Source organism: Sander lucioperca, chromosome 11, assembly GCF_008315115.2.
Source record: "Sander lucioperca isolate FBNREF2018 chromosome 11, SLUC_FBN_1.2, whole genome shotgun sequence".
Classification (NCBI taxonomy): Eukaryota; Metazoa; Chordata; class Actinopteri; order Perciformes; family Percidae; genus Sander; species Sander lucioperca.
Genome location: NC_050183.1, coordinates 35,484,431 through 35,505,625, shown reverse-complemented (window position 1 = coordinate 35,505,625; position 21,195 = coordinate 35,484,431). Strand labels below are relative to the sequence as shown.

General features: G+C 42.9%; 2 protein-coding genes across 4 annotated transcripts in view; one reads left to right on the top strand and one right to left on the bottom strand.

The window, feature by feature from the left end:
• angptl1a (angiopoietin-like 1a) overlaps positions 1-14,619 on the bottom strand; it is a 17,306-nt gene extending 2,687 nt beyond the window's left edge. Inside the window, exons 1-4 of the mRNA XM_031318097.2 lie at positions 14,272-14,619; positions 4,057-4,314; positions 2,873-3,493; positions 1-82 (exon numbers count right to left, since the gene is read on the bottom strand). The exon at positions 1-82 is cut by the window's left edge and continues 112 nt beyond it. Coding sequence (XP_031173957.1) covers positions 1-82; positions 2,873-3,493; positions 4,057-4,246 — 893 coding nt within the window. The 5' untranslated portion in view covers positions 4,247-4,314; positions 14,272-14,619. The remainder of the gene's footprint in view (positions 83-2,872; positions 3,494-4,056; positions 4,315-14,271) is intronic.
• Positions 1-21,195, top strand: part of ralgps2 (Ral GEF with PH domain and SH3 binding motif 2) — an 81,132-nt gene that overhangs the window by 58,110 nt on the left and 1,827 nt on the right. For 2 of the 3 annotated variants that reach the window (XM_036006867.1, XM_036006868.1), the window contains 8 exons: positions 16,620-16,757; positions 17,158-17,248; positions 17,476-17,543; positions 17,650-17,788; positions 17,954-18,105; positions 18,703-18,757; positions 19,325-19,402; positions 20,310-20,415. In XM_036006867.1, coding sequence (XP_035862760.1) covers positions 16,620-16,757; positions 17,158-17,248; positions 17,476-17,543; positions 17,650-17,788; positions 17,954-18,105; positions 18,703-18,757; positions 19,325-19,402; positions 20,310-20,415 — 827 coding nt within the window. The remainder of the gene's footprint in view (positions 1-16,619; positions 16,758-17,157; positions 17,249-17,475; positions 17,544-17,649; positions 17,789-17,953; positions 18,106-18,702; positions 18,758-19,324; positions 19,403-20,309; positions 20,416-21,195) is intronic. The other variant, XM_036006869.1, reaches the window with a different exon arrangement.

The following is a 21,195-nucleotide window of genomic DNA, read 5'->3' as shown; positions in this document are numbered from 1 at the left end:
TCACTGCCATCTGTCTTAAGCAGGTACATCCCACTGGTGGTGTGACCTGCCTGTCGCACCTGGTAACAGTCTTTGAAAGGACCTGTGGTCAGAAGATGGTTGTAGGAAAAAAAAAGAAAAAATGTTGAATAGAGATTGTGCTAGTGGGTCTGATTTAAAATGTTTAATATAAAAAAATCCCTTCGGAAATATCACCATTTTCCACAATCAATTGTCATATTGCAATTTGCATTATGATAATATTTTAATTGTTAACGTTCCTCAGTGGCCCATGTATTTTGGGTTTTGTAGTTGATAACGCTTAGCCCGTGGGGAAACAAAATGTTGAAGTTATACCCTCCAGTAAAAAGCCAGAAATAACCATACAGTATAACTCAAAGGCCTTATAGATTGTATATCTTCCTATTTTGTTGCTGACTCTTGTTTCCTACTAAAACCATCCATTGCCTAAATTATAGTCAGTTTTTATCTCCCTCAACAAATGAATTGATCAAGATGTCTTCTTTTTTAATGCTTATGCAAAAGTCATCATCATCAGTCTCAGGGCTCTAGACGGCAGACAAGAGAAAAGGGGAGCGAAAGTTGGGTTTGATTGGGTGTATCATTGTGGCCACATTCTTTGGAAAATATCGCCTTTAGCTCAGACCATCCAAACGTACATGTGCACACTTATGGTAAATTATTAAATGAATATTCACCTAGTTTTCGCCTTCAAATGAAGCCATGTGGTAGCACTGCACCCAAAGCTGAAGCAGCTGAACCTTAACCCAGCATATTTCCTCTGTTTTCCCCTGTGTGAATATGTATTAAACCAGTATGAACACCAGCATTGTGTGGGGGCCTCCGGGGCCTAAAGGCCCATGGAAGATGGTTTTCTCAGCTGAGTGTAGGAGCACATAGGGACCCTGTGTATTGCCCCAGCATACCTAAAGATAGATACCTAAAACTCCCAAGCACAAGCTTCTATTTTTCTAGTAATGATATGTCTTCATCAGACCTGTCAGTGAGGGGGTTCTCTAACGTATTCCCCTTTTCTCCTTTTCTTGTTAGTTTCTTTAAACAGAGCTTTAAGGTGTTGAGGTTAAAAATAAACCCAGTCAACAAGCCATAGTGGTTTAAAAAGGGCTCGACTAGACCAAACTGTGGTCAGGCAATGTGTATTTACAGTAGTATTGCACCTACATGGAAAATAACTAGTTGTATCCAGTGGTTTGTATTTGGGTTGAACTTTTACATATTTTCCTTTCTGAATTAGATACACACTATCTGTTGAAAAGCGTACATTCATCCACATATGCTAAATCTCTTGAATTAATCACAACGGAGAAGTACCCATCCTTATCAGTCGGATTTGGGTAAATGTGTGTTATGGAGACGAGGTAGAAATATTTCGAGGGGGTTTTCTTTTCCTGAAAATTTAATAAAATAAACGGTGAAAGATGATGTGTCGGCCACCATAGCAAATACGATCCATCCCTGGCTTTCTGTGGTTTCTCTTGGTTGTAGATAAATCAGGGCTGTCCAGATTGAGAGCTTTGTTTCAGTCATAGACAAAAAAATAGATTCTGTCAGTTTGTGAAAGCAGCAGCTTAATGCTTTAATCCTAGATATAGCTAGATCGAGGCATGTGGAATTGCAGGATTGTACATTGGAGCTCTCCGTTCTAATGAGCTATAATTAACTTATACAACACTAACATTATAGTTCAAAAGGGGCTTTGCTGGAAATAACAATGAGAACACAACTCTGTTTTTTTTTTTTGTTTATCTACAAGTAGAGTCCCTGCTATTTTACTTCCCCCAACCACTTTACTGCCCTTTACTTTCTTTCATCTTTCTGTTTTCTTCGTTTTTTCTCTCCATGGAGGCTTTTTTTCTGCTATAAAAAAAGGTTACCTGTTCAATTTTTTTTTTTTGTAATAGCCTGGCAGGAACAGAAAGCTGATGTTTCATAATAATGCCATAATTTAAGAGCTAACTTATGTAGTTTGGCATGTTGATTTGCTAAATGGTACCCGCCTTTTTCTCGGAAGCCAAGTAGCAAGAGAGTAATGATATCTTCATCTGGAGTCTTTGAGTTTCGGATTTACCCAGAGCTTTTAATATCTTATTTAATCAACATTCTTCTGTGAACCATATTATCTCGCCCTACCACGTGACTCCACTGTCAGTATTTAAACCGGTCTTCTTTTATTCCCCTTTTTGGTCTGAGGGATGTTATGAATGTTTTCATCCATTTCACAATCTGGTTGTATAACCTCTATCAACATTCCCCACCAGTGTAATTGCCAGTCAAAATACAAATCTTGAGGGAGTCATTTCCAAGTAGCATTCTAACCTTGCAAATTGATTTCATATTGGAGATGATCTTGCTCAGATGTCGGAATCAGTCAATTTCTGGAATACAAGTACAGAGGAGCCTCATCTATCTGCTTTGATAGCTTTGTCTAGGGGTCTGAGACGTGATGGACTAATCCATCAGATGTCTGCTCTGTTTGTCTATACCTTGACCCTTTATGTCTTGCATAGACTAAATATATGATATATACTGTATATTTTCCCATTCTCTGAATTCGTTTTAAAGCGGTTCAAACAGGCCTAATCCACATCCTACTAATTTAGTACATATGCTCAGTTCAGAGCAGCCAATACAGACGGCCAAGTGGGAATCATAGGAATGTATGATTTCACTGCCTCTGTACCATGCCAAGGATTAGCCAACTGTGCCTCAGCAATACCAACTGGTGCGAGAAATTACGTTTTGAATAGCAGTCCTTAGTAATTGTTCTAATTAATTGTACACACATACAAAGTACAATTACCTAAGTGTTCAGTCAATTATTTCTTCATCCCCCCCCCCCCCTTGTACTTACCATCAGAGGTAAGTGTTCCCTGTGGCGGTGGAGGGTCAATCCCAAATGGGCTTGCAGTAGGAGAGTCCATGCGTGATCCTCTGGGAAAGGCCCGGTTGTTATTGTCCCGTTGTATCTCATTGGTGAAACGGTTGTTAACTGGTAGATTCTGCGGTACCACCTGTACCAGTGGGGGAACTACGGGCAGCTCACTGCGTCCCAGTGTCCTCAGACACTGCTCCTCCAGTGCCGAGATGAGAACGGACTGGTTGTTGACCACCCCGGCCATTGTGGCAAACCTGGCCTCCAGCTCCTTGTACCTCGAAGCCAGTCGCATCATCTCAGAAGTCACATTGAGGACGCGGTTCTCCAGCTGGGCCAGCTCCAGAGAGTTGTCTCTTTTCCTGATGATCTCATGCAGCAGCTGCATATAGAGCTGGGTCACCCTGGAGTTCATGTTCCGGCTCTCTTTCCGCAGCAGCTTCATCTCATTCACCAAATTACCATCTACATCCACCACCAGCTGCAGCGTCTCAATCTCACGCCGCTGTTTGCTGAGCACCTCCCGCACATCTGAAATGTCTATACGGGTCACTCTGTCCTTGTCTGGCTCTGGGCCTGTGGTGCTGGCACAGATTGGACCTGATGACAGATATGAATTATTTAGGAGATTACCATGAAGCCATTTAGATTTTTAGAAAAGCAAAGAATAGTTAAATGTAGAGATGTTCCGATACCGATACTGGTATCGGTATCAGCTCCGATACTGCCTAAAACACTGGTATCGGGAAGTACTGGAGTTTATGCACCGATCCGATACCACGTAATAAAGCCCTAAAGAAAATCTACGTTAAAGTAGTTTATTTATGTTCTTTTTCCGTTATAACTGACTGTCAAACTGCATAATAAAAGAAAGTTCTGGGGCGTTCATTGCTTGTGTTTGTTCATGTTTCACAAAGAGTTTAACCTGAGCCAGGCCGACAACAAAGATAGAAATCATATCACATCCATACAGGGATAGTAGTATACACTTGTTAAAACATAATAAAATATATGACACACTGGTATCGGATCGGTACTCGGTATAGGCCGATACGCAAGTTCAGGGTATCAGAATCTGTATCGGGAAGCAAAAAATGGTATCGGGCCATCTCTAGTTAAATGAAGACGCTTAAATATTATTACAAAAAGTTATCCTTTTGAACCTGTGATTCTCTGCTCAGGAACCAGGAAGGTGTAGGAACACTTTTTGGCATCAGGGTCGATGGGGGCTCTTTTACTCCTGTGGAGAGAAAGCTCTTTGGTCCTCCGGGCTTCCCTGGAGCTCCTGCAGTAACTTTCCTCCCAGAGGGAGAGGCAGAGCAGGGTGCACAGGCTCCACAACAGCCCCTGCATTGCTGCTGGCTGGTTAAATGGCTAGATGGACAGCTACTGGTGCTCCCTCCAGGTCCCCCCAGCCCTCCCTGCAAAAATACAACATCCTAAGAGTTGGGACTCTGAAACAGACACATCTTTGTTTACAAAGGCTAACAAAAGAAACGTTAACAGCAGGAGTGTTGATTGTGTGCTGTTCCATAGCAGGGGATCTTAGTGCTGTAAGATTTTAATGAAAAGGTATTTGACACTATTTCTAAATACTTACAGACAATCATTGATTGTTTAGGAAAGTGTTCACTCACTTTGCAGTAGCACAGTTGTCAGGTCATTGTTCCACATAGAGTTGTTTGTGTGGAAAGATTGAAAGCGAGAACACGTTTGCTGTGCAGCCCACGGGACGAGGTCTGCTTTCTGTCTCAGTTCCCCTGCTGACAGACTCCCCATTTTTCTGAGGACCTGTTGGCTTCCCCCCTATGAAAGAGGTCTGCCATGTGGCTGCTGGCTGTGCTTTTATCTCTGGTACCTGCACTTACTCTTACTTCATCTTCTTTACTCTGTAAATGAGATTCTTTTCTCTAGCAAATTCCTAACTTGTCTTGCATAGTATCTATCTGACTGGTCTTTTTCGTCCACATGAACTATTCTAGGAAACCTTCTTAGAAATCCAGGAACTGCGTTTTGACCATGGGAACATCGTTTCAGTTTTTGTTTCTGGTGCATATTGTCGTTCCTGCTGACAGTCAGCCCAGTAAGTCAGGTTTGCAGCGGCTGATTTGTCCAACACAAGCCGTAACTACTACAGCTCATGTAGAGCATATAGACTTTCAAACAACAGGGGTTGTCACTAGTATCAATATTAGAAGGATGAGAATATTCTTTTAATGTTAACTAAGAAGCTTGATATCACTCACTTGTTTCAATGTAATTATACACTAAAAGTAATTCAAGCATCACTGTCTCAGCATGCAAAATTAGTCTTTTTAATTTGTAATTTATCTTCACACTTGTTTGGATGCAACAGAGATGCAAACTCAAACCGCTTAACCTTTGTGTTGTCTTCCCGTCGACCATGCATGTTACTGGGTCCAAATTTAAACTTTTTTTTTCAACGTTTTGTTCGTCTTTTTCGACAGTTTTTGTTGATTTTTTTTTTTTTCCCTGTGCCTTTTGACGTTTTTGTGTGTTTCCCCCCCCCCCACGTTTTGGAAGCCTTTTCCGAAATTTTTGTCACTTTTTTCAACGTTCTTTGATCCATTATTTTTTTTCAAATGCCATTAAATTGAATAAAACACCCACATTCATTGAAAGTAGTGGACTGATCATTTAGTTTACTTGTGAACAGCGTTATACGGAACCGTCCACGTTATTTCTTTTTAAATTATCTGGTTGAAAGAAACCCAAATTCGTGGTATAGAAACTTTCTGAAAATGTGTTAAATTTGACCCGAGGACAACAGGAGGGTTAAGGAACTTTTGGCTTCTGATTTATGTTCTTGTGTTTTTCTCAAAAAGGCCTGTAAGAGGGTTCATGACCTCCCTTCCTGCTCAGAGATCTGACCTTGTTGTCCTGTACAACAGTGTTGTGTACGTGCACACTGACCCCCCTCCAAGTAAAACACATTGACCCCTAATTCCGATGCAGCTTCCTGTGAGACAGGTTAAATATGCTCACTACTGAGTGCCCACTGCTCCACGTGGCTCCGTACACCTAACAGGAATGTTAGGCAGTATTTGTGTTTCACTTGAAAGAGTTCACAAACGCACACATACAGGCAGTCACTACAGGGGTGTGAGACGAAGGCAAGGAAAACAGTGTGTGCAGAGTCGTCTTCAGCACTGTCTAATTTGAGGGGTGACAGCTGGAACTCCCCCTCTTTCTCATCCCTGCTGTTTCTAGTTCTGTTTCTCATCAATGCACAAGCACAAAAACACTTACACAAACGCACACACTGCTCCATTTAACACCCTGGCCTGGGCCTGCGCGAGGCCAAGACTGTCTAACCCTCCTAATCCACTCCCAACACTTTTCAGCTCCTTTTTACTCAGTGCCACATCATTAAATCCTACCTCCACCCTGAAACTCAGGCCCTGTGTGTCTCCCACATGACGCCATTGTGGTTCTTCAGGAATTATGGCAATTCTGTCACTTGGAACAATGTCGAGAGGGGACAGGATTACAGCTAGTACTGCAGATCCACAGATCTCGCTGCTATGCGTAAGCTCACGTGTCCATCTGTATGATTGAATACTGTGTGTGCATGACTATCCAGAGACGTTATTCATTTTCATGGTGCTGTGTTTTTCCAGCAGCCAATGTGTCTGACAGCGTAACCAGGTACTGTATCCTCGCTGAACTCGGTGAGAGCTGCTAATGACTTTAACAGCAGCGTCAGCAGTATCGGTTCTCTCAAGTGCATCTTCTCTTCCAAAAACTATGACTGGCTTTCTACTGCTGCTGGGAGCTCCATAAAGTGTCCACATTCAGCATCATCCACATGCCCCCTAAGCATGACCGACTCACACAAACATTACAGCTCATCCATCAGCTATCGCCTCCTTCATTTCCCCATATCTTTCTTTATATCCTTTTCTTTTCCTCCCCCACCCCCTCCCCCCCTTTCTTCTTTCCTGTCTTCTGGAGTCTGTTTTCCTCTTGGGTGGGGGTTCTGAGTACGAGGGGCCTCGTCTCTTTCATGGAACCACAACATATCAAAGACATTCCAGGGAACGTGGAGAGGTCACCAGTGTGTCTTGAAAGTACAAGGTTTACAGCGTTTCCTCAGAACAAGCAGTGCGGCCTCTTTTTTTTTTCTACCCCAACAAACCGAAACTAAACACTGCTGAAGTGCTCGGGGACCGGGAAGGCTATTGAGCGGAAAGCAAAGCGCTCACCTGTGGGAGTAAAACTTTGTGCATGTGAATGTGCCTTCACATGCTATGCTTGCTGTCCGTATGCAGAAACAGTGTGTTTTTGTGAGTTCTTTAGAACCTCAACATTACATTTGTACCGCTCTGTGCAGCCGCCCTTCTTGACCAACTATATTGGGCCGGCAGAGATGCCAACAATAGCTCACATCTGTCGCTTTTCAGATTTAACAACAAGCGTCCATGCATGGCTGACTAGACACCACTTGGATGTTTCCCAACTGGCTGCACTTAAATCTGACAGACCAGCCCGTTTACTGAATCTGGTTTTAGCTTACAGTGGAAGCACTGTGCAACTCCTGTTTGTATGTGTGTGTATTTTTATGACAAGTTTTTATACAAGTTCAGAGCATGTATCATGTGCATTGGTTTATTTCCATTCGCTGGACAAACACTAAAGTTTGCTTTTAGCTCACATGTACAATTGATGTATTTCTAGGGTAGTGTGCCTTGGCATGACTGAGCAATGTTCCCTCACATGTTTCTAAATCTTGACTATTATTTAGATGGAAATGCATTGTGGGGTGCTCCAGAGAAATGCTACTTACATTCATCAGAACCTAGAGGCACACTGGGCTATGTGCGTACTACAGAGACAGAACAAGGGAAGGAGATTAGGAGCAACAGTCTGTTAAGGCTGAAACAAAGCACAAATATGTAAAAGGATAGCACAGACTACAGTGGATCAAAAATGGAAGAGACAAGTAGTGATAGAAAGTGGGTCATGGACCTTTTCCTCTTCCTGGCCAGGTATCATGAACATAACTTGAGGCAGGTGAAATACTCCTATTCCTTTTTTAGTCTTGACAAATGTTCACTCTTTTGTCTGCCTGTTTCTTTCCATTTAATTACTTTCCTCTCTGTTTAAACCCCCCTCCTCCTTACTTTCCTTTTCTTCTGTTTTTGAATACTTTCCTTTCTCTTTGCTTTCTCTGTTTTGTGTTTCTTCCTGTCTTTCCTCTCAAGGTCTTTTGGTTACAGGTAAATCACTTAAGCAGTAGATTTCAATGCATATAGAAGCCACCGGCTGTTAGCAGCACAGCAAATAAGAGAAATTGAAACAATTTCTCCCTAATATGAGTAGGATTTATTAAGTTTCCTATTGGCTCAGCCCTACCGACAAACATCCATGTGAAACCAGTGTGTAGAATACAGGATTTGCAGCTGGCTATGAGCTTTATAAGTCTTCCTAAGTGCACCGCTGGTTCCTCACCCCGCTAATAGTTATTAATAGTCAGGAGACCTATGAGAGTGGCTTTTTAATTGTCCTCACTCCCCACTGTCTGTCTCTCCCTCCATCTGTCTGAGCTGTAGTTTAATTAATTTTCATGGCTGTTATTGGAACAGTCTTAGAACAGACAGTTATTTATCTTTAGCATACTTCCTTTGCTCTTTTTACACCCCAATAAAGCCCACAACTTTTCAAGATGGGGGTTTGGCTCGCGTTAATTATGTGGAGGTGTGTATATAGCGAGGACACTGGCTTTCGTCTGCCTTGGTTTTCTGTGTAGATGTTGTACGTTAATGGTGATTAGCTTTGTGCCCCAGTAGGAGACAGAAATCATTCTTTTCTAAATGCCGTCAGAGAGGAAATGACCAGAGAACTCATTAAGCTAGACGGTTGCTTACATTAGTTAGACAGGAAAAATTAGTTTTGCCTCATTGGTTAAACAACGTAACAAATGTTGGTTGTTACCTGAGAAAGAAAAACCATATGTCTCACTGGCTTTAGGTTACTCTGTACATATTGGCAAAAAAAAACAACTACTAGAACGCAGGCATCATTTTGTGATCCAAGCCAAAGCAAACTGCTCAATGAACTGATAAACAATTGGTATAAGCTGTCATGGAATGGATTTCATGGAAAATCACTGCAGGTTTGTGCTGTATGTCAATATCATACAGTATTTATTATACTTTCTAACATACACCCATTTACGCTTTCAGGTACTCCTAGCTAGGGACGCACCGATACTGATATCGGATATTGGGCCGATACTGACTTAAATAGCTGGATCGGGTATCAGTGACAAGGGGGCCAATCTATTCAATTCAATTTTATGTTTATATACTATATACTTTTTATACTGGATACCATTTTATAGCTGCATTTAAAAGGTTTACACTTGAATTGTAATTCCTGTCAATTTTGAAGATTGTTGGTGCACAATTATTTTTTTGCTAACAATTCAATACATGTATATCTATGTATTTGTTACATTTTGTTTTACAAAGTTAGGAAATCAATGTTTAAGTCGAGCCCGATGTTGACTGTGAAAGAATGATCCCAGTCACTTCCACACAGTGAGGCATACAGCTTATTAATTAACCACTGCTATCAGATCGGTACTCTGTATCGGTTGATACCCAAAGCTAAGGTACTGGTGTCGGGATCAGGACTGATGAAGTCAGATCGGTGCATCCATACACCTAGCTAAAACTAATGCAGTCTAATACAAGATCTGCAATAAATCTCACCTTCAGCACCACAAACTACATCCTCTAAAATGACCTAACTGTTGAATCAACATCTTTCTAAAACGGTTTCAAAATTAACATTTTAACCTCCATGTAGGTAGGATTTATTGCAGGACTGTTGTTAGACTGCATTAGTTTTAGATAGGTGTATAAATTGAGTGTACAGTATACTTTTTTTTAGAAGAAGAAATGGTTGCACAGAAAGTCAGATAACCAAACTTGATAGTTTGTCTTTCCTGATGCTTTGCGCTTTGAAGAACAACAGAATCTGTTGTGGTGATGTGCTAGTTGTACATTTGGTGCACTGGACTGTTCATGCATGCATCGGGCAAGGAGCGTGAACTTGAGTCCACGAGAGTGTAACATTTAGATTCAGGCTGTGATCCTGTCAAAGTATCTTTTGACTGTTGTGTGGGTTTCAGAGCTCCTTGTCTCCTTGTGTCAGTCCGTAGCCTGATGGATTGCAGTTCAAAAACCAGGAGAGATTTATAATTTCATAACCAATGTACTTCCCAGCCTCAAAATCCCCAGCTTCCACTCCCCCATCTGGTCCTCAGACTTTCCCACAACAAGTCCAAAATGCTCTTAAACACACAACATATCAGCGCTAGTCAGAAGAACGATTGAAACATAAAAATAAAAGAGGGTGAGTGAAGAAGAAAAACGGAATTGGATTTGCAGCAACAATAAACAGCAGCACTGCTTTACATGGCAACATGGAGCTCAGCCAGCTGTACTGTTGGAGAGCAGAGACCGACTTTCTCCCAGCATTTCATCCACACATGATGTCACCAGCCACAGTTTTTGAGTTACATGACCACTCATGTACTCTGTCCCTCAAAGACACAAGTTATAACTCATGCTTTTGTGCTTGCTAAAACAATTGGTTACAGAACCACAAGTGGGGGAAAATGAAAGGGAAACTGACAGCTGAGAAACTGTTTGACTACTTTGGAAAAAGGGAAAGAATTAAAATAAGAGCAAAGAAATATCTATGTGAGCTTATCGAGGACGTGGGCCAGAGAGGGGAGCACAGCATGTGGGGAAGTAGTAAAAGTACTGACATTATGAAACGATTAACGAAAACAAAAACAATACCACACTCTTAAAGCAGCGCAAACAACAACAAAAAAACTCATAAAGACCTCATCAATGAAAATTGTAGAAACCTAACAGAGATTACATACTGCTGCCGCAGTGGGATAGGAAACACATCCTGGTACAGTATTAATGGAGTGGTTTTATACCTCCTCATTAAACAGTGCATGTTGAAATATTAAAAGGGAAATCAATGACGATGTAAAGAGCTAGAAATGGGATTTTCTCTGGATGAGGTGGAAGAAGTAAGATGTGTGAGATTAAGTGGTTCTGTTTAGGAAGACATTAGCCTGTGGTCAGAACACAAACCAACGCTATGAAACCCCCAAGTGGTTCCTGCATCTGGCTTTCTAGCTATTGAGATGTCTACTTTCATGATGCTCTATTAGCATCACGAAGCCCCACAGCCCCCATCTGTTTTCCTTCTTCAGAAGTGAAACTCTAAACATGTGGGCTGATGTTGGGAGGTCAGAGGTCTATATGTGGGATTAGGGTGCAGCCCCACCCGTCCGCTCCACAACCCCTGCAATCAATCGGTCTTTGTGAAAAACGGGTTCCCCCTCTTTCTTATTTATTTATTTTTTATTTTTTTTTGCACAGCACACACACAAATGCAGAAACACGCAGAGGTGTCCAGAGTTCATATAAGGCTGTCCCTCTCTGTCTGTCATACTTTGTCGAGATAAGGACTCTCAACTCTCCAACACCGTCCTCCATCACTCTGTGACACACACACACACACACACACACACACAGAGCAAACACAGCCTGCACCTCAACACAAACAACTCTCCTTGTACGCACACTCGCAATCATGTATGCAGCCATACCACAGTAATGTATTACCCAGGCTGAAAGATTAGCTGTTACCTCGCCCGTTCAGGTGGCTTTTCTCTCTGATTAAATTAAACGTGTAAAGTGACACTAGGCTCTGAACGAACACATGCTGCCGCCAAGGTTTCACACATTACAAAAGAGCTGGAGCAGGGTCGGGGACAGGGTAGAGCTGGGAGGGGGGAGTATTAAAATGTTACAGCTTTTATATAAATGTTTGTTTGGCTGGACTGTGTACATTTTCATATTCAGGAGATCACTTGTAATCACTCGTTCTCTGTTTTAATTCTCCCCTGAGTCGCACCTCACTTTAAGCTCAAACCTTCCGACTGCACATGCTTTCTATTAGTTGACTCACCAAGGAAGAACACATAAATCCACACACACAGCATAACACACTCATTGCCCACTGGCTCTACTTAGTTACATACCTCCACTTTGCCCTGACCCCCAGGCTGACCTTTGCCTCCTGATGGTTACCTGTCAGTTCAACTGTGTCCAAGCTCTCATTAGGGGGATTCTAAATGAGCATCACGGTGCAGCTAGAGAGCTTTCCTCGAACTTTGCTACAGCCTTGGCTCTTTTTTTTTCCCCCCCTCACAGTTGTCATTTTTTTGTGGTATGGTCACCCAATCTAACAGTGCTACAGGCTTCCCTGTAGCTCATACTGTAGGTTTGAGTTTTAGGAGATACAATGTGTCTGGCTTCTTGTGCTGTGGTTGGATTTTATCCACATGCGGTCAGCACAGCACAAGAGTGATGTTTTTAGACAAGCCCATGTGTCGTGTGTGTGTGTGTGTGTGTGTGTGTTTTATCTGTGTCTGCTTCTCTATGTGTTCTACTGATAAGATCAGCTGAGCTGTGTCTGTGAAAGGGTCCACACACAGCCTCAGGTCATACAGTGAGGTACGATTGGCCGCGTGCCCATCGCCCCAAAAACCGCAAGCTGGTGCTGGCTGAGTGAGCTATCAATCCCCCGCTGTGTTACAACATGGTCTGTGACAGGGACGGCAGCAGTTAACTGGCTCTGACATCCTACCACAAACTACCTGACTGCTATGTCTTGGCTTGTCCTGTGAGTTTAAAAAAACTTAAAATAGGAAAGACATCAAACGGAAAGTCTGCTGTGATTTGTAGTCCTGGACGAGGGTTAAGAGAATGTGTAGTTTATGTGTGGATTAGCTGTTATGACCCACTTAAAGCTTTCTCCCAGGCTCTGAACCCCATGCAGGTGAACCTGAGGGACCAAACACTGCGGCTCCAGCACAGAATGTTCCTGGTATTTCTCAAACAGCTGCTCGCACCTTCTCTTTATCTGTTGGGCTTTCTTTTTTCTTTTCCAGGCTGAGTTATTAGAGGTATTGATATTATGATTTATGTACGCCGGGAAAAACCAGCCAGCTCATGAAATGTTTTCTTAGCCTTTTGCCATTCCCTCATTTTTGCCTTTTTCCTTTAAGCTATTTGAAGCTCAAAGTGTGTGTGTTGCACTGTCCTCTCTCTCATTGTCGATTTACAGCGTTCACAGATGTGGCTTTGTAGCGAACAGAATATTTTCCACAGATCCCCACCACCAGGCCAGGAACATAAGTGAAAACATTTGAAGATAATTGTGAGTTGGTGATATGGAAGTGCACCAGATTGATGCTGTTAGTGTTCAAAGCTTTTGCTATCATGGTGTCTTAAGTCCATGGGCTGTATTTGATAGAGGATGTGGTTAGGGTTGGATTACATTGTTACCTCCCTGTTTAAGTGACTCAGAAACAGTATTTGAACTTTTAAGGACTTCACAAACTTCAATGCTCTTTCTGTGCTTGTCAATGCATGACCTCACTACCCCCCATAAATAAAAAGGAGAAGCATGTGCTGAGAGACATGTCACTACCTCATTAGGCGTAATATTGTTGATCTAACCCTGATTCCACTGGGTTAACTCTGCTCCATCCCTGCACCCACTGGCTCTAGATTGTGCTGTATGAGGAAACCAAAAGCCAAGAAAAAATAAACAAGCCTGGCTCCAGAGCTCAAATCTCTCCATCTGATCAGATCAGTCTCCCTCAAGTGTTTTGCTGGAATGCCCCCCGCCCCTCCCTTTCTCTCTTTAGCTTTCTGTTTCTCTTCAGGTAGGCGTTAAGATACATTTTAACAGTGGAGGTGTTTCTCCCTGTTACATCTAAAAGAAATGACTGAGACACCAATAACATTCATTCTGTTCTTCTGTTAAAATGTACCCTCTATACAATGCAAATGTGAATATCACCAAACGCCATACTTGACAAATTTTGTTCATGTATTTTGCCTACACAAATGGTATCCTACACACCCTTGGTCACACATACTATACGTCACATCGCATGTGTTGATTGTATACACATGATGCCGTTGTCAGCATGCTGTACACAGTATATCCCAGGCCTCAGGCTCCAGAGGAAAGCCAAAGAAGCGTTGCTAAATGTTTCTGTCTGCAGCCGGAGCCTCCAGTCACGAAACGTCCTAACCTCTCCAACCTCTCAGCCAGAGCTCGCACAGCTGCCCAGACACACACATACTCTCTCTCTCACACACACACACACACACACACACACGCATGCACGCACGCACGCACGCACGCACACACACACACACACACACACGCACACAGTCATGCTGACACATACACACATTTCAAAAACAAACTTGGAAACAGAATGAACTCAGGGCAACATTTACCTTTCTTTTGTTACCAGTAGTGGGGGTGTGTTTCCTTCAGTTATAGTTTCACGTGTGTGTTGTGTTGCGTCTTCACCGAGCTGCACAGCTCAGGAGTCATCTCTCTGTCTCTTTGTCCCAGTCTTCTCAGGTGCTCCCCTCCACTCACTCCTTCTATCCTGCAGCGGAAAAATCACAATACATAAAGTCTGTTTTGCCAAGGCCCTATTTCCCAAAGATGTGCTCCTCTCTGTGGCCTCAGCTGTCCTGGGGCCCGGGCTGGGGCATGGTTCAATAGCCGGCCAATTCAACAGACTAAGCGCTGACGACTGATGTCTTGAGGTTTTCACAAAGGATGGGGGAGACTAGAAGAGGGAGGGGAAGGAGGAAGAGAGGGGAGGAGAAGGGGGATGAGGGTGTGGGAGTTTGAGATTGCCTTTTTTCCCCTCCTCTTTCTTCCTCTTTTTTTTTTTTATTTTTTTATTTTTTGAGTGGCCCAGCCTACCTCTGATGTCACTGTGATGGAAAAAAGAGAATAACAGAGCTGCCTCCATAAGTTTACCATCCTCAACGATGACCGCCGTGGTTCTTACATAGAAGAAGTGAGTTGAGTGAAAGGAAGTGGAAACCTTCTTGATTTCAGAAGTGTTTGAGCTGCTTTGACCCCAAACCTACAATTCCCCTCTTCTTCTTTTTTTTTTTTTTTGCTTTCTCCTTTAACAGTGGACAGAGCTGATTGTAATGCTGCTGAGGTTTCTGAGCAGCTTCCTGTAGAGCACCAGCTGGGCATGTGAGAGCAGGAGATAAATGAAGGCAGATAAAGCTGTGATGTTATTGGAGCAGAATCCTTGCTCCGGGTGAAGTCTGAGCTCGTCTGGTCCTTATCACCACTGCCATTTTTACCTTAATGTGTTGAGGTGTGTGAGACATGGACATATATGGGGGGTTTTTGTGCTAAAATATTTGCAAGTTCTTTTAGATACCGGGCTAAGAAAAGCAGATAGTGGATGCAGTTTTTTTTCTAAACTTTATGACCAGGTTACCCTTAGGTTTCTAGTCTGATCTGTTCATACTGTACAAGTGTTGCCACATTGTAAACACATACAAAGTGTAAGTGTACCCCTAACCGCAGGTCCTCTGAGCACACATCTGTCTGTGTGTGTTCCAGGCAGTATGGATTTGTGCATGACTAACTGCTATTATCCCTGACATGCTCTCAAAGGAGCAGCTACAGCGGTTAAGCCTTCAGGATCCCTTCTCTTCCTCCTCTTCTCTCCATCTCTCACTTTCCCCCTTACATGTCTTCAAACTCGTGTAAACTGCTTCTCCTGCTCTCTCTCGCTCTCTCTCTGATTCTAATCAGATGATGACTGTGTGTGTGTGTGTGTGTGTGTGTGTGTGTGTGTGTGTGTGTGCGTGTGTGCATGGTATCCTGAAGACGAGCTTTGGCCCCTTTTATTTCCTGGATCTGGTCCTGCAGTTCTGTTGTTGTTGCTTATTTGTTGTTATTTATCCGTGTTTAGACTCTGCGTGCACAATGTTGCAAATGAATGTGTAAATGTGCGCACATCTGTGAGTATAACAGCGTTTTCCAAGGAAAGCGGGGGAGTATTGGTGTTATGTAGTCTACTGTGTGATAAATATTCATACATCCGCACTCAGTCTCAGTGATGGTGTGTGAAAGAAACATTGAGCGAGGAGGAGAGAGGAAGGAAAGGCACACCATCAGTTCACTTCTGAAGCTTGTTAATCTCTATTTTCAGAATGGTGGGAAGCTACTCCTGGGTTTTGTCTCTCAATGTTAATATTTATGTAACGAGAGACTAAGAATCTCAGCTCTGCTCCAAGTGTGCCAAAAAATAGGCAATTGGAGAGGGAACGGGGGAAAGATATATGGCCTTGAGATGTAAAGTCTGAAGAGAAGATATGGCATTCCTTTAGATCCATGGGGAGCGGATCAGAGCATGAGAGAGTTTGCACAGGGTTCTTATTCCTGTCTATTTCGGCCCCTGTGATATCAAACAAGCGGTCTGCGATTACGAGCTGGTCTTCAAACCAATAAATCCACAGCTGCATGGGAATTACGTCATGCATCCACCAAAATCTGGCCCTGTTACACTGTCCAGCCTTGTTTGTTTCTTTGTGTTTGTCTTCTAATGAGGCGAGCTTTCTGTGTTCAGGCAGCAACATCCTAGTGTTCCCCTGTGGTGGTTACAATAACACCTCCAACAGATCGACGCTGTGCTCATTTGGCTTACAGTGGGGCCCTCGACTCACTAAAGAATAAGAGGAAAAAAGGGAGGAGGACTGTGTGTTTCTCCTGTATGTAACACGTAGCATCTTTTTCCTGTCTGCTGCTTTGTATTTAGGGATGTACCTGTCCGATCTGACATATATAGACTCAGCCTACCCCTCCACGGGCAGCATACTGGAGAACGAACAGAGATCAAACCTGATGAACAATATTCTCAGAATCATATCGGACCTGCAAAGATCCTGTACCTACGGTGAGTTTAGACTCACACGGCCACACATTCATGGGATGGTAGTGTAGTGACGAGAAAGTGCTGATAATGTCCTTAATGTGGATGGACAAAAATTAACACCAAGGAGGAGGGAGTCTGGCCACTTTATTTTCAGCATTTCCTAATTTAACCACCATGCCTTGACATACCTGCACCCCTCATGTTTTTGTTTGGTTTCAGTGTAGTCTTGCTGTTCTACAGCTTACAGATCCTCCAGCATAGAGCTCGTAGACATTCAAGTAGTTGTTACTTGGATTCATAATAAACTTTCACATTATTAGTAAATATATTATATCTTTATTACAGCCTAGATACATATGCTGTTTTACATCACATGAACACGCGTGCATTTCTTCTAATGTCACCATCTTCCCTCTTTCAGATGTAACAGTGTTGCTTCATGTACAGAAGTATCTGAACTCCGTCAGGTACATCGAGGAGCTGCAGAAGTTTGTGGAGGACGACAATTACAAGTAAGAAACCAAACTCCGATGGACACCATGCTTTTTACTTCATAATCTCTGATTCAGTCACAAGAGCAAGAGGAAGATCAAAGATTTATCCTGTTAATAATATTATTGTTTGCTGCCTGGCACAGTGCTCATCTGTCTTTCCCAAAAATATTCCATCACCATAATTATTTTGGGGGATGAACTTAAGCTGACAAATTACTTAATGTATTTTTTTTTTTTTTTTTAAGGTTGTCACAGAAGATTGAGCCAGGCACCAGCACACCACGAGCAAACGCCTCCAAAGAGGATATTGTCGGTACGTCGGGTCTTAAATGTAGAATTAAACCAGTTTATCATCTTTTTTTACTTTTCGTTCTTCCTGGTCTATAAATCTGGTCTTCCCGTCCCACTCCTACCAACAGGCCAGGAAGCGTCAGCATCTCCTCTCTGCGGCCGTAAATGTACGGTAGCAGCTGAAGGAACCAAAGTCCCGGCCACACCGCCCTCCCCCAGGAACCTGCTGCCCTACGGACACAGGAAGTGCCACAGCCTGGGCTACAAGTTAGTTTATTAGTAACATTAGGTCGAAAAACAGTATTTTCATCAGTCAACAACGTTGATTGTAGCTTGGTGGTAGATGATGAAGATTATGGCCCGAAAATGACTTACCACCTTCTCTCTTTATCTCTCTGTCCCTGCTGTCTGCTGTGCTTTGTGCCCACATAGTTTCATCCACAAGATGAATACTGTAGAGTTTAAAAGCGCTACGTTCCCCAATGCTGGTTCTCGCCACCTGTTGGACGATAGTGTGATGGAGAGCCACAGTCCCACCAGGGGGCAAGCAGAGAGCTCAACTCTGTCCAGTGGTATTTCACTTGGTAAGACATACACATGCATACATATTACCATGACGTACACTTATATCTTCAATGAGCAGTCCTTCCAGAAAAATGAGTTTTTTTGTGGTTGTTGTGGGCAAAAATCCTTGATTATGCGGCACGTTTTCTTAAAAAATGCGATGGAATATACGGGATATTTATGCAATTTTATGCGATGAAATTGCGGGAACTTGCAAAAACTGCGGTTTCATCATGGCTTCATCACGGGGTTTGCAGCTTTTCGATGATGTTCACGTCGCATAATTACATCACTTCGTAAGGTTCCCATAGCAACAGGGGAAAATGGCTGCTCTTGTGTGAAGTAAAGGCAACATTTTTCAACTTTCCGCTAAGATATATGTGACGTTTTTGCAACGAAAATGCGGGGATTATGAAATCATGCAAGACCCGCATATTTTGCGCGGAAATCGGCAATTTATGAGGTGAAAGTGCGCCGTATTTGAAAAAATGCGCGCATAAATATGCGGACTTTGGCTGATTATGCATTGAATTATGCGATCGCATAATCACGTTTTTCTGGAGGGACTGAATGACATGTTGTGCTCTTTTTTGTGAATGATTTGTATCTGTACACAGGTAGCAGCGAGGGCTCTGAGCTCAGTGAAGAGGTGTCCTGGCCAGCTTTTGAGAGGTGAGGTTACTACGTTTGTCTCGGCAGTGCTTTGTCATCACATCCACATGTAAGATCCTAAAAATGCTCCCATCCCTGTTGTGATTGTATCATTTTCAAAGCTCTGGCCTCAAAGACACAGCTATGCGAAATGATCAGATATTAAAACTCGCACACGAACGCAGCATCCAGCCTCGCTTTTAGCCCTGCACACAGGGCCGTCATGCCTCATCCCTTCACCGCTGCTCTCAGATGCTTCTGCGGCAGCTTGAAATTTATTAAAAGCTTAATATTTAAATCCCCTGACCAGTTGTTCCCCTGCACCAACAAGTGTCTGGAGCCACACTCCCTAGTTCAAGAATCAACTGGCCTGAAAATGATCTCAACCTTCTTTCCAAAACACCATTTCATCCCTGTAATGTAAACACACATCCATCAACAAGTCCTCTAACCAAATGAGCGCTCCTCCATCCAGCCCTAACCAATGCAATCTTAAGGGAAAAACAACAAGAACAAAACACATACCCACACAGCTTTAACAGTGTCACGTGCCCCCTATCCTGTCCTGTCTTATCCTATTCTGAACAGGACTCGGTTCTATCACTCTCTGGGCCCAGTCACCCGTGTGGCCCGCATCCCCTACAGAGGAGTCCTGAGGCCCAGCAGGTACACGTATCCCGACCGGAACCAACCTGAGCTGAACCAAGCTCACCCTCTCTTATCCTCACTTCACGCCCCTTTAGCTATGTGCTGGTGCTTAGAGTGTGTGTAGTGCTGGGATAAATTGTGAGTGTGTGTGGGTGTGTGTGATCAGGTGAAGGGCTAAGGATCAGTTTGGGGTCATGATTCTTCATCTTTTGCTGCGTACAATCAGCCTATAATCCACCTTTCTTTAATTTCTTGCATGCACACACACACATAGAGCTTATGGTCAACCTGGACTTCTTCTTGTGCTAAGTTTCCAAGATAGTTCACAGCTTGGAGCTAAAAGATGAGTTTCCACAGTCACTCTGAGCTCCATGTGTTACTGGAAAGAAACTTACATCTTCATTCCTGAGGTAGAGAGGAACAGACTCTTCAACGACTATTAAAGCTTATGGACGACGTTGAATATAAAAACGTCCCTTGCGGTTAGAGATGGTTCCCTCTGTCTCTCTCTCTCCCTCTCTCTCTCTCTCTCTCTCTCTCTCTCTCTCACTCTCCCTCTCTCTTTCCACCAGGCTTCACTGGGCTCCTGCGCTGGGCTTCCTGCTCTCATCCTCCAGACAGACATAATCTGCACACCACCTTGTCCGCCTCTGCTCCTCTTGCTGCTGATACCAGTGTTAAGATTTATATCTGTGAAATTCAATTCTGTGAAAACAAGACAGAAATAGATGTAGCTTTAAAAAAAAAAAACATACTTTCGTGAAGCAGAGCGAGAAGTAGCTTTGCAGATTGTGTCTTGTCTTTACTACTAGTTCATCTCTGATTTTGATCTCGTTATGTGTGCATGCATGACAACATGCATGTTTCCTCCTGTGTACGTTTGTGTGTGTATAGTTTGTAATGTTTGTCTTTGTCCTGTTTGTAGCTCAGCGGAGTCGGAGGAGCTCGCAGTTCACTTGTACCCTGGAGCAGTCACAGTGCAGGGGGTGTTGAGACGGAAGACTGTGCTCAAGGAGGGCAAGAAACCAACAGTGAGACACACACACACTCATATATACGTACATATCCATACATGTTCATATATCCATGTGCTGTTCATATCTATACCTACCTACTGTACAGGAGCAGATGGGCAATAAAATATGTCTGCAGAGACTCCTTAACCTGCACAACATCTCTGTTTTATATCTGTTCTTTATACTCACTTTAACTTCCTCTTTGACCATGCTTGCATTTTTTTTTTTTTTTTCTTCCACTGCTTTTGTTCGCCTTGTGCCTCTTAAGCCATTTTTATATTTGCACTGAGATTATCCTATTCTGTTTTGACTGGAAATAAATCTGGATCTCTTTTTGCAGTTGAAATAACTTAAAATGATTAACGAGCTCCTTTGATGAAGTATCGAGGTCTAAACTATTTTTCCCAATCTGGCCATGTAGTCAGGCAAAATCTCTTGCACCAGGAGTATTAATTAGCAGGTTTACTTCAGTCCCTTTTATTTTCACATGCTTTTCTTTCATCTCATAACTCTCTTTATTGTCCTTGTATTAGTCTTTAAATAGTTCAGTGTTGTATGTATGGAACAAGTTGCTCATTTTGCACACTTAGTCTCCAGTTATCCACCAAAGCATGGACAAGCAAAGACTTGTAGTTCCCCAAACCATACGGTCTTTTCCCCTGTGATACATCTTTCTGTCTTTCTAATCTCGTCTCTTTATCTGTCCCAGCCAAAGCTTTGTAAGTAAGTGATGCAGCACCGAAGCAGAACCGTAATAAAATCACAAACATCCCAGAGAGTTGACTCTTTAAAACA